The sequence below is a fragment of the Trachypithecus francoisi genome, unplaced genomic scaffold, assembly GCF_009764315.1.
Source record: "Trachypithecus francoisi isolate TF-2019V2 unplaced genomic scaffold, Tfra_2.0 Lachesis_group4, whole genome shotgun sequence".
NCBI classification, from domain to species: Eukaryota; Metazoa; Chordata; class Mammalia; order Primates; family Cercopithecidae; genus Trachypithecus; species Trachypithecus francoisi.
Window position 1 is genome coordinate 30,275,948 of NW_022681469.1, and position 13,164 is coordinate 30,289,111.

At 46.3% G+C, this 13,164-nt stretch overlaps 1 protein-coding gene across 5 annotated transcripts in view; it reads right to left on the reverse strand.

Annotated features, from left to right (window-relative positions):
* CCDC136 (coiled-coil domain containing 136) overlaps positions 1-13,164 on the reverse strand; it is a 31,189-nt gene that overhangs the window by 10,368 nt on the left and 7,657 nt on the right. For 4 of the 5 annotated variants that reach the window (XM_033192820.1, XM_033192819.1, XM_033192822.1 and 1 more), the window contains exons 5-13: positions 10,515-10,838; positions 7,316-7,427; positions 6,552-6,717; positions 6,175-6,315; positions 5,681-5,839; positions 5,218-5,388; positions 4,540-4,725; positions 2,449-2,643; positions 1,722-1,949 (exon numbers count right to left, since the gene is read on the reverse strand). In XM_033192820.1, coding sequence (XP_033048711.1) covers positions 1,722-1,949; positions 2,449-2,643; positions 4,540-4,725; positions 5,218-5,388; positions 5,681-5,839; positions 6,175-6,315; positions 6,552-6,717; positions 7,316-7,427; positions 10,515-10,838 — 1,682 coding nt within the window. The remainder of the gene's footprint in view (positions 1-1,721; positions 1,950-2,448; positions 2,644-4,539; positions 4,726-5,217; positions 5,389-5,680; positions 5,840-6,174; positions 6,316-6,551; positions 6,718-7,315; positions 7,428-10,514; positions 10,839-13,164) is intronic. The other variant, XM_033192821.1, reaches the window with a different exon arrangement.

Genomic DNA, 13,164 nt, shown 5'->3' on the forward strand with positions numbered 1-13,164 from the left:
TGACACTTCAGTCCTTCCAGCTGCACCTCTCCTGGTACAGATGTCTGAGAGCACACCTTAGAGAATGGCATGCCTACATTTCCACCTCACCCCGGCCTATGTCTCTGACTTAAACTACAGGTAACTGGCATGTATCAGTTTCTTGCTCATTTGGGAAAATCTCCCCAGGGCAGATACTCCATAATTTCCGGGCTCCCATTTCAGCTGGTTTCTGCACTTTGATACATCCCTGTCTCCTTGGAGCAGTCCTGAGTGGGTTTCCAGAACACCCTGGCTCCCCATCACACCCTCTTCTCAGTCAGGTATACCTGTTATCCTGACCTTCAGGCTCAGTCTCCCTGCCCACCCCTAGTTCTTTTTTTTTTTTTTTTTTTTTTTTTTTTGAGACGGAGTCTCGCTCTGTCACCCAGGCTGGAGTGCAGTGGCCAGATCTCAGCTCACTGCAAGCTCCGCCTCCCGGGTTCACGCCATTCTCCTGCCTCAGCCTCCCGAGTAGCTGGGATTACAGGTGCCGCCACCTCGCCCGGCTAGGTTTTTGTATTTTTTTTTTAGTAGAGACGGGGTTTCACCGTGTTAGCCAGGATGGTCTCGATCTCCTGACCTCGTGATCCGCCCGTCTCGGCCTCCCAAAGTGCTGGGATTACAGGCTTGAGCCACCGCGCCCGGCCGCCCACCCCTAGTTCTAAAATCAGCCCAGCCTTGAACGCGGCAATATGAAGAACTGGAATCAAAATCTTACTATTAGTTCCTGTATCTCCTGCCCCAATTCTGAATCTGGCCTCTGGGCATGTTTCCCAGGCTCTCTGGGCCTGGCTTCTTGGCGCTGATGTCCAGGATGAGATCCGATCAGTTAAGGAAATATTTTATACCTGGTTCCCAGCTGTGTTACCCAGGCCTGCAGCCTGGACATCTGATGCCCCTGGAATATGATCCAGCCTCACAGTGTTGACTTCTGCTACTCCCTGGTTCAGAATAAGATCTGAATGAATAGATTCGGCCTAAACTGAAACTGTCTACCTGTCCCTCCTCGCCCACGCTGAGACCTCAGAACAACTTTAGCCCCCAACCCTGAATAGAATTGTACGGTGATCTCCACCTGTGTCACCTCATTGGTATGACCCCTTGCTGGTACTTGAGAGGCATCGATTTTCTGGTCTAACCCCTGTGACCTTGCTCTGTTATTGCCACGAAAGTTCCAGTGAAGATAGTGTGGTCAGTACTAAGAACCCCATATGCTAGGAATTCTTCTCTTGGAAATCAAAGGGCCCAAATTTGCCTCATAGATAACACCAAATTTTGATAACTGAGAACTGTACTTTTCCACTCAAGAAAAAGATGACATGTTTAGAGTCAGTCCAAAGGAATCCAAACAAACACCACACTGATACTATACATCTTACTGGGAATGAGTCAAATGATCCCATGATGGACTTTGGGTCATCCCAGCTCTGCCCTGAGTGCTCACAGTGCTTCAACTGGGCACTGTGAATATCAATGTGATAAAGGATAATGGCATCTAGGTGAGGTCCTCAGGCCGTATCTAAAAGCCACCTCTTAATGGAGCCTGAGAGAGGTCACAGGTGGTAAAGGGCAGGGCTTTAGCCTTATCCTTACCCCTGGCCAAACAGGCCTTCCCAACTCTGACCCTTCGGCGGTGCCCACTCTCCCTGTCATGCTGCTGTGCTCAGGAGAACTGTCTCCCTACCTCTTGCTATGGTTACCTTGTTTCGATTACATTTTGAGGACTTAGCCAATTTGGAATCATCGGGATTCTCCAGCACTTCCTGGAAATGAGACTCTTTGAAACGTTGCAGCTCTTCGTGGATCTCTAATTGTTCTTTTAATACACAGTCCTGGTTCTGTATCAGCTTCTTCTGTTCCTCCTGCATGCCTTGGTAGAGCAGCTGCAGCTCACACAGGTCTTCTAACTTGGTGAGTAGCTCCTGACTCTGAGGCGGAGTAGAAGGAAGGAGGCAAGGGATTGTGGTGGTTACACAGAAAGTCCGATGCCTCCTTGGTGCCTCATCCCCGCTGTGAACAATTCCCTGAAGAATCTCAGGGCTGGCTTCACAGAGCCCATCTGGGGACAGGGGGAGTCTTTCTATGGAGACCTGCTAAAAGTAGCAATGATTTCTTACGTTGGGATATATTTTGTCGTTTACAAAGTGGTTTCAGGTGCATTTTCTCCAGATGGACTAAATATCTAAATATAAACTGCTGCACAGATTCCAGAGTATAAAAGGTATTTTAAGATTTAAAGCCCTTATAAGAAAAACTCTAATTGGCTCTATGGAGCTTTTTGGTTTGGGGAGAGTGGTGAGAAAGTAAGGAGTCGTTGGTAAAAAGAAGAAAAAGTTCAACCTCCACCCTTTTATTTTTCCCTAGTCACACAGGGAAGCTTCTCAGAGCAGCTTCCCCACAGTTAGCAGCTGCCTCTGGCGGAGTTACCTTGAGTAAGAGGCCACTCTTGGGCAGTGGCAGTGTGAGCCTGTGCAGCTCTTCCTGCAGCTGCCCCTGCTCCTCCTGCATCCTCCTCTGGTCCTCCAGGAGCTCACACTGCTCCATTTGCAGCTGCCCCATCTCCTTCTGGCTGGCCTTGTACTTTTCCTGCAATTCTGTCAGTCTGGACAGCAGTGTGTCACACTGTGGGTGGGGGCGGGTGTGGAGGGGGTGGTTACTCTGTAAGGTAAGCTTCCTGGGTGGCTAACAGAGCACTTCTGCGCTCTCCTGCTTCTTGTGATTCTCTCCCTGTGCGGTCACCTTGGACTGGTCACCCCAAGCCACAATGCACCCTGGCTGTTTAGATACCGATTGGGGATCCCCCGCAGGCTGCTCTTTCAGAGCATGTTGCTCTAGACTGGTGGCTGGCCTTGCCCTAAACTTCTACCATTCCTTTCTGGGGACAGTTTGATGGTGAATGCTATCGATGCCCCTTCCTATTCTCTGGCCCTTTCCTTTGGTGTATACACCATATTCCCACCCTGCTGGGAACTGTTAGCTCCTGTTATTCTCATTAACCCCAGTTGTTTTTGAATGCAATTACACTCCTTACTAATAAGGACTTAATTTCACCCTAATTTTTCCCGTTTTTGCTTTCCTAATGCGCTATTGCCGAATTTGGATTGAGAAGTCTAAATCATCCCATTTCCAAAAACCCAAATCTTCCAATATCAGACAGATCTCAATGCTGTTTTATGGCTAGAGAAAAAAACAGGTGCTGTCTGCCAGCATGCTTCTCCTTTCCCATTGTTTTTCCCATTAGGGGAAGAGGTGACGAGCAAGTCACGGATCCCCTGGGCTCCTAAATTGAGTAGAAGTGGAAAAAGGAGGAAACGTGAGCCTGGATATAGAAAGGCAAAGAGACTGTTGAGGTAGCCCAAATAACCTTCCCAGTCCTCTGTCTCCCGAAGGCCTTTCCCCAGGGACAGGAACTACTGAGTTTTCTGGCAGAATGTGACCAGCTCCACCATCTTTAGAGACTCTTGGGCCTTTTCTCCAACATGCTTCAACACCTTTCCATTTCCCATCAGTAATCAGGAGCTGAAAGTGCTCAACAGGATAAATGATAATGGCTTGCATTTTATACACTATGGAAAAGAAAAAAAATGAATAAGGCCTTATTTATCACTATCAGGATTTACTACTAAAAGAAAGTAAGATAAGAGTAGTATTATCTTCCATTTAAAGAGGGCACAATTCAACCTTCAACAATTTAATTACTGGCAGGGCATGGCAGCTCATGCCTGTAATCGAAGCTTGGGAGGCCGAGGCAGGTGGATTACCTGAGGTCAGGAGTTCGAGACCAGCCTGACCAACATGGTGAAAGCCCGCCTCAACGAAAAATACAAAAATTAGCCAGGCGCGGTGGCATGTGCCTGTAGTCCCAGCTACTCGGGAGGCTGAGACAGGAAAATCACTTGAAACCAGGAGGCACAGGCTGCAGTGAGCTGAGATCGTGTCACTGTACTCCAGCCTGGGCGACAGAGTGAGACTCTGTTTCAACAACAACAACAACAACAACAACAACAACAAAGAATTTAACTACCTCAAAGTCACAGAATAAATCCTGAAAGAGCCTAGGTCCTTCTCTTGCCTAGTCAGCGCTCTAGGCACAAGACTGTACCCCCTTATAAAAGCATTTGCAATCTGACCCAGAAAACTGGCCCCTTTCTCTAGTTCCAACAATAATAGTTGTGTAATGGGTCCATGTATATGTTCCTCTCCACGAATGATTAGTTATCACTACAGTTCTAACACCATTGTATAGATATTCCATTGTTTACATACATGGAATCATGTGTAAAACCTTCATGGGTTCAGACTGGGATCCAAAGGTATTGATCCTACTGAGCTGTGGCTCTGGCTCAAAGTCAAGGTCAGGGCAAACTGTTCTGAAGTTAGCAGCATGTGGCCCCGCCTCTGCTTCCTGCCTAGGAAGCCCATCAAGCCCTTCGATTGGGTGCCTTCACCTTTTGCCTCTGTACCTCCTCCCTCTGGAGCAAGTGCCCAGGAGCTGTCACCTCTCTGAACGACAATTACCTTATTAGCACACTTTCCTTTGTCCTCCGGAATGGGCTGGGAGGCCTTGAGCTCTTTCAGCTCCAGCTGGCAGAGCAGGAGGTCCTGCTCCAGCTGGTCATACATGTGCTTCTGCCATTCCAGCTCGTCCTTGCTGGCCTGGTACAGCTGCTTCATCTCCTGAAGCTGAGCGTGCGTCTCGGTGTTCTGGGCAGGGGAGGCAGGCCTGGCCATCACCCCAGGCACTCCTGCTGCTGAACTCTCTCCTCCCAGGCAGGGACTAAGGGGACCCATCTTCCCTTGTCCTTCTCAGCCCCAATTTCATCCCAGCCAGGGATATATACCCAAGATGGACCCGTCCCTGACAGGCTTAAAACACAGACCTTCCCAGTGTAGCCTCTCCAGTTAAATAAATAAATAAATATAGAAATAATTTAAAAAGAAACACAGACCTTCTGGGGCTTCCTTTTATGGGCAGTAGGGAGGGAATGGGACTTCCTTTTTATATGCTGCTTTTCTGATTTAAAATCAAAGGAAGATGAGAGCCTTGTGACTCCCCGAGGCTACCTTTCTCCTAAGCACCTCTTTGGCCCTCTCACTGCCAGCTCCTCCACACTCCTACCATTCCCTCTCCTCCTCTGCACTCTCACCCTCACACGAGATGAGGCTACATCCTCCCTCACCAGGAGCTTCTTTTACCTTCTCATTGCTCTCTTTGAAGGAGGCCACCGTATCCCTGAGGTGCTGCAGCTCCGCCTCATGGCACTGCAGCTCCTCCTGCAGCTGCTGCTGCCGTTCCAGCAGCTTTTCCTTCTCGCATGTGACGTTCTGGTGCTGGAGCTGCAGCTTCTGCAGCCGGCACAGTAACTCCTATGGTAGAGGGGGCTTTGGGCAGTGCCTCTGGGCTCCTTAACCCACTCAATCTTCTGTGTGAGTCACTTGAAGACACCAACAGTCTAAGATTTGCTTCTCCCTGCCCTTCACTTCCTAATGTCCTCATATCTAATGTAGTACTCGAGCAGGGCTGGAGTTCTTTACCTGTGGTGCTGCCTATGTGGTTGCTGGAATTATTTTTAACTCACTACTCTGATCCATCTTTCCCAAAACCTCAGAAGGATGCCCTTAGCACCTAAGTTGTCCCCTCACCTCTGGTTGCTGTTACCTTCTCACTCTGCTTTTCTACAAGTGTGGATTTCATGACTTTGAGCTGCCGGAGCTCAGCCTGAAGTTGCAGCTGCATCTTCAAGAGCTCGTTCTGCTCATCCTGGCTAGTATCATATTTTTTCTGCAGGGTACAGAGTCTGGACTTCAGCTCCTCGTTCTGTGGTAGGGAGGATGTGAGTAGAACAGTTACTCTAGAGAAACAGCAGATCTTTTTACGGATGAGTTGGGTTCCTTTTCAGATGCAGACATCTTGAGGAGCTCCCACAGGTCTAGGGTTTGGTTTCTTCTGTGAGACAGATACTCAGTAATGACCACCATTTCTAGAATGCAGTGCTATATGACTTCTACAGTTGGTTTCCAGCGGACTGTGCCCAGTTGCAGGGCAAGAGTCAGCAGAGCACAGCCATACTCACTGTGCCCACCCTGGTTGAAGCAGCCCCTCCATGAGGCCCTTCTGCCCCCACCCCAGATGACTCCCTGGGCAGTCTTTACCTGAGTGACACTGTGGGAGGTCTGAAACCGAAGCACCTCATTCTGAGCACACTTGAGCTCCCTCTGCAGCCGCCTCTGCTCCTCCTCACTGACCTGGCGATGATGCTGTAGCTCTTCCAACTCACAACACAATTCCTGACACTATGCAGGAAATGGAACAGGGAGGCTTGTTTACTACAGATACCACATGTGCTCCAAGAACAAGCTTGGGGAAAGCATGGCATTCTTTGACTGGAAGATTTACATCAGGCAAGCAAGACCCCAGAATACTATCTCCCGCCACAGTGCATGTCTGTGGAGATGTTTCTACCACAGGCTGGGAGAAGGTGAAAGAAAGACAAGAAACGTGCCTGCCCTCCCCACCCTCTGTGCCCTACCTTGTTCTTCATGCCATGCATCTGCTCTTCGGCATCCTGTAGCTGCTGCCGTAACAGCTGCATTTCAGGATCAGGCTCTAAGAAATCCATTTCCGAAGTCTGAGACTCTGCTGACGTCACACTTAGTGTTTGGGACTCCAGCCATCTCTCTGTTGCTCTCTGCGTCCTGCAATCCAGAACCCCAGAGCTATGCTTGAAGGGAGTTCTGCCTGGCAACACCAGCCATACAAGCTTGGTCCTGATGCCTTCACTTTAGGCCAAAGATAGTAAAGGGCCTTCTATTGTGACTCACCACTCAGATAAACATGCTTAGAAGACTATGGAAAGTCTCCAGCACCTCAATCTGCAAGGGTGTGTTTGACTCTGGGAGACCCTTAGAATGCCAGTCCAGTTAGTTTTCAGGCTAGGCCTAGTCAAGCCTACTCCAATTTGGAAGCATTGTGCCTGCCATTAGCCTGAAACAAGTCTATGCGGACAATAAACGAATCTCTTCTGATCTACTTCAGGGCAGAGCAAACCAGAACCCAGTGCCTAGAGCAGAAGTAAACTTCAGAACTCACTCCCTCTAGTCTTGAGATAACTGGGTCGGATCCCCATGTCTGCTTGTAGATGGTATCTGTATCCTTTGGAAACCATGGAAAGGACTGCGTCTCCAGGAGCAGAGGAACGCTCACTGCCCTGACATCTGCCTTCAGGGGAAAGCCCAAGGCAAGACAGAGTCCTGTGGAACCCCATGACCTCTCACTCTCCAGAGACAGCTGTACCTCTCACTCTCCAGATCTGCAAGCTGCCCCGTGAGGCTGCTGTTGCTCTCCTGCAGGGCCCGGTATTCCTCATTCAGGAAATGGTAGCGTTCCCGCAGCTCCTGCAGTTCTTCTGCAGAGGACAAGCAGAGAGAGATGAGACCAGGAGGAAAGGAAAGCACTGATGACCAGCCCCCAGTTTTCCTGTTTTGAAACATGAGAGCAGAAGGCTAAAGAGCTTCTCTTTTTCTAAAGACAGAAAAGAGAGATAGAGGCTTAGAAGACAGGGCCCAGGAAATTTCACAGTGCAATGAGTCTTTCTCCTCTTCCCGATAGCTGTCCTTCTTCTCATCTGCCCTGAAGATCTGCCCTGTGTGCTCATCTTCAAAGCCTCAACCGAAGCAGACTCTTGAACTTTTAGGAATTTTTGAAGGTTTAATTAAGTTTGGGGTTTACTGTATGTAAAGTTTCCATTCAACTGTTTATGATTACCTTCCAATTATGCTCTTAGTACAAAAAGCTGAGAGATGTGAACTGTCAGATGTGACTGCCAGTACCTGCCTTTCAGGCATTCTGAGTTTCCTTGTATGTCCTTTATTCCCACACCAAATACATCGGTCTGGATGTGGTAAAGAATTCTTGCCAGGCGTAGTGGCTCAAGACTGTAATCCCAACACTTTGGGAGGCTGAGGTGGGCAGACCCCTTGAAGTCAGGAGTTCGAGACCAGCCTGGTCAACATGGCAAAACCCTGTCTCTACTAAAAATAAAAAAGTTAACCAGGTGTGGTGGTGCACACCTGTAGTCCCAGCTACTCAGGAGGCTGAGGTAGGAGAACTGCTTAAACCCGAGGGGCAGAGGTTGCAGTGAGCCAAGGTTGTGAGACTCTGTCTCAAAAAAAAAAAAAAAAAAAAAGGAATTCTTTCTAATGGCCTTTTATCTGCTGACAGAAAGGGCCATCTTAACCAGACTCACATATCAACCTCAAGCATTAGAAGATATCTGGCTGAAATACCCCAGCACATGTCTCTAAGCACCAGTCACCTATACCTATACTTTTTCCTTTCTGGTTTTGTTTTGTTTTGAGATAGTCTTACTCTGTCATCCAGGCCAGAGTGCAGTGGCACAGTAAAGGCTCACTGCATCCTTGACCTCCCTGGACTCAAGTGATCCTCCCACCTCAGCCTCCCGAGTACCTGTGACTATAGGCACACACCGCCGAGCCCGGTTAATTTTTGAATTTTTTTGTAAAGACGGGGTTTCACCATATTGCCCAGGCTGGTTTCAAATTCCTGGGCTCAAGTGATCCACCTGCCTTGGCCTCCCAAAGTGCTGGGAGTACTGAGTCACCATGTCCACTTTTAAGGCTGTGATGGTACAAACACCTGTATCTGTTCTGTTTCTTCGTGATTAAGAATTATGTTGGCCGGGTGCAGTGGTTTACACCTGTGATCCCAACATTTTGGAAGGCCAAGGTAGGAAGATCATTAGAGCTCAGGAGTTCAAGACCAGCCTGGGTAACAGAGCAAGACTCTGTGTCCACTTGCAAAAAATTAAAAAAGAATTATGTCTCTTAGAACACTAAGTATACTGATATTTAAAGAACACTAACTTGCTCTAGTCAGAACCCAAGACCTATCTTACCTGCTGGAAGATTCAACACCCTAAAAGTAACTTCGAATGCTTCCTCTTAATTCCAATCAGAATTCCTTAGAATACTGCAGATTACCATAGAAGGATGGGAGGAAACTAATCTTTAATGAAAACTAACCATGCACTAAGCATTAGACTTGATAGTTTCAGCCTCAGATTTGGTAAGTGTGCAAGTGATTTCAACATGCTTCACATTTCATTTAATTCCCAAAATAGTTCTGTAAGTTTGTTTTTTTTTAAATAAACTTTGAATTTTAGAATAGTTTTAGATTTACAAAAAAGTTGCAAAGATAGTACGGAGTTTCCTGGGAGGGTTCTCATCCAATTTCCCTAATTGTTAACATCTTACATTACCATGGTATACCTGTCATGACTAAGGAATCGAATATTGATACATTACTATTAACTAAACTCCATAGTTTACTTGGATTTCTCTACATTTTCCCTAAGGTCCTTTTCCTGTTTCAGGATCCCATCTAGCTATAAGGTTTTATTAACCAATTTTGATTTAATATCCCGGATATAGAAACAGGCTCAGAGAAAGACCGTAACCAGACCTCCTATGTTCCTCCTGTTAATTAGTGGAGCTGAGATACTGAACTCAGGTCTGTTTGACTCCAGCCCAAGCCTTCCCACTGTGCCAACCTTCCTCTCCCAGCACCATTTAATCTAAAGGCTCTTCTGAGAGGCTTGATACAGCTGGAAAAACTTGCAGTTCTTTGATTCCTTGTTGATTGCCTCTGCTTGACCTGGCCAAATATAGGACTTCCATTATATTCAGATCATAAATCTAGCCGCAGAATAAAGGCAAACTCTCTGATGTCATGAATCCTAGCAACTAGCTGGGAGACTCACTGTCTGAAAGCAGGGCTCTAGGCTTTTGGGTAACTCATGTATTACTTGGAATAACTTTTCTTCTCTAGCTGTCTTGTGCTCTCATTTGTTGCCCCCTAAAGCTTCTATTTTGGGGAGAGCTAATGGAACCTAAGAATTAGCATCCCTGCACCTGGAAGAAGGGCCAGAGGTCCCCCATAAAGCAGTCCAGGCAAAGCACCATGATGCCTGGGCAGCAGGAAGAGTTTCCTAAGGTGACAGGTCCCTCTTTGCCCATCTTAGAGCTGGGAATTTTCCCAGGAAGGGTTTTCCCATAGTCAAATCAACAAAGACCCAATGACTCTCTGAAGAAGAATTCCCAGGGTACCTCTCCATGGTGCTATTTCTTACACCACCATGGACTGATTATGTAATATCTGGTTAGGTTTTTCCCCCTTACTGTCTTTTTAAAAATTTTTATTTAAAATTTTCTTTTAGAAAGAGATAGGGTCTCACTTGGTTGCCCAGGCTGGTCATGAACGCCTGGCCTCGAATGGTCCTCCCATCTTGGCCTCCCAAAGTTCTGGGATTATAGGCATCAGCCATCATGCCTGGCCCCCTACAGTCCTGAATTTGACCTGGAGGTTTTTTCTAGAGATTCCCAATTCATGATCTAACACCACCTTCTACCATTTTCCTATATATTATCTCCTTTCCTCTGCTTGACTTTACTGACCCACTTGACGGCTCTCATACCTTGCAACCCAGAGTAATCTGAGAGACCTAAACTACTGGATGGTTCAGAGCTCTTCATTTCCATTTCTGCACGGAGGGAGGCAATCTCCATCTCGTAATCTCCCCGAATGCGTTCCATGTCTTCAAGTTCATTCTGCATCCGGCAGAGATCCTCCTGCAGGGACGCTATGTCACTCTCATGTTCAGTTGCAGAATCCTCCGCTGCTTGCCGCAGACTCTGGATCTCAGCCTGGGCCAAATGCAATTCCCGTTCTATTTCCTTAAGTTCGCTCTCTTTCTCATGCTCTAACAGGGAAATCTCCTCACGCAGAGAACGCAGCTCACCTGCAAAGTCCAAAGGTTGAGATGATCAAGAGGGCGGGTGAACTAATCTACCATGTTCTAGAGGCACAAAATTAAAGGGAGACTTATTTCTTGTCTGCAAAGTCCTGAAAACCTCGCCTCTACCCCATCAGAGAAGTATAGCATCATGCTGGATGGAATAAAAGGAGTACCTAAGAAGGGAAAAGAAAGTGACTCTATGTAGTAAGGTCCAATAGAAAAGTAGATTTTGAGGCCTGGCACCGAAAGCAATCACTTAGTCTACTGTAAACAAGAAGTATTACATGCTTCTAAGGAATCACCTGATTGTTACAGACCTGACTTCATTTATAGTATTTTCTTGATGCCCTAAATCTTTCTAGAAATTCCCTGACTCAAAAAATGTATACAGACTATTTTCACCTATTCATCCTGAGAGCTCAGAAATTACAGAGCCTCAAAGTTCCCATGACCTACCTGTGGTAAGTACTGGACCTAAAACAACGTGCATTTAGAGTTCGCAACTCAAATTCACATATAAATTCACTGCATAATAACCAAACACGGGATAATAATCTAAGTGTCAGTCGATAAGGGATTGTTTAAACTGATGATAGTTAGGCTGGGCGCAGTGGCTCATGCTTATAATCCCAGCACTTGGGGAGGCCAAGGCAGGTGGATCACTTGAGGTCAGGAGTTCAAGACCAGCCTGGCCAACATGGTGAAACCCAGTCTTTACTAAAAAAAAAAAAAAAAAATTAAATTAAATTAAAAACGCAGGCGTGGTGGCATGCCCCTGTAATCCTAGCCACTTGGGAGGCTGAGACAGGAGAATTATTTGAGCCCGGGAGATAGAGGTTGCTGTGAGCCGAGATCGCACCACTGCACTCCAGCCTGGGCAACAAAGTGAGACTCGGTCTCAAAAAATAATAATAATAAAAAATAAATAAACTGATGATAGTTAAATAGAATATCGTGCAGTCATTTAAAATAAAGTATCAGATCTATGGAGAAAACAAAGAAGTTTCCATATTAACTGAAGAAAAGAGCTGTAAAATATATGCTATGATCTATCTTTTGCAAAAAATATTTTATGTATAGTATATAACACACAAATGGACAAACATATAGAAAAAGGCCTGGAAAGATCTATGCCCAAACCATAATGAGTAGTTGTTTCTGAGGTATGGGATAACATGTGATGAGGTTTTTACTTTACATATCATATGTATCTGTGCTGTTTGGATTTTCAGAACAAGCCTATATTTTCTATTTTTTAATTTACAAAATAATGGGTCAAGAGTTCTCTGTATCTATGGAGCATCTCAGTTTCTAGACACATGCACCCATCTGGGATCAGAACCAAAAAGTGGAGAGAGTAAAAGGCACTGAAAACAACAGTGAATTTAGGATTTGAGGGCCAGGATTAGGGAATTAATGAGGATTGGGTTGGGAGGGTCAGGATTTTCCCATAAATCCTTTGCAAGGCACATTCTCCCACCCCCTTCCCCCAACTTCTGCTCATTCTACTCACCATTCAGACGTCAACTTTTCTAGCTTGTACCTCCAAAAAAAACTAAGAGAAGTCCTCTATTAAATGGTCTCATAAAACCTTGTACTTTGCTCTGTGTGTGTGTGTGTGTGTGTGTGTGTGGTGTGTGTGTGTGTGTGTACTTAGTCTCCCCTTCACCTGGTTATAAGCTTTATCAAGGCAGAGAGCATATCGGTTTTGCTCACCATTACAGCTCTAGGATCTAGTATTGTGCCTGAAAACGAAGCTCACTAGATATTTGATGTATTCATGCATAAATAAGGCAAGGGTTCATCTATTCAACAAACTTTTACTAAGTATCTCCTAGTACAGAACTAAATATTTGGGGGGTTTTCCTTTTTGTTTTTGAGACACAATCTTGTTCTGTTGCCCAGGCTGGAGTGGAGTGGCATGATCATGGCTCACTACAGCCTTGACCTCCTTGGCTTAAGCAACCCTCCCTCCTCAGCACCTCTAATATCTGAGACTACAGGCATGGGCTACCCTGCCCTGGTAATTTTTTTTTTTTTTTTAATGTAGAGATGGGGGTCTCTTTCTGCTGCCCAGGCTGGTCTCAAATTCTTGGGCTCAGGTAATCCTCCCATCTTGGCTTACCAAAGTGCTGAGATTATAGGCATGAGCCACCACACCTGGCCCTGTCTGGGTATTTTTTAAAAATTAGAATAGAATCTAGACTTTCAAAGAAGACAAATTTGGACATGCTTCATACATAGATGCTGACTGGTGAGGGCTTCTCAGGGGAAGATCTACCCTGCTCCCCTGAGCTCACATGTGGAACTATGCGCACGTCTTTTGCCA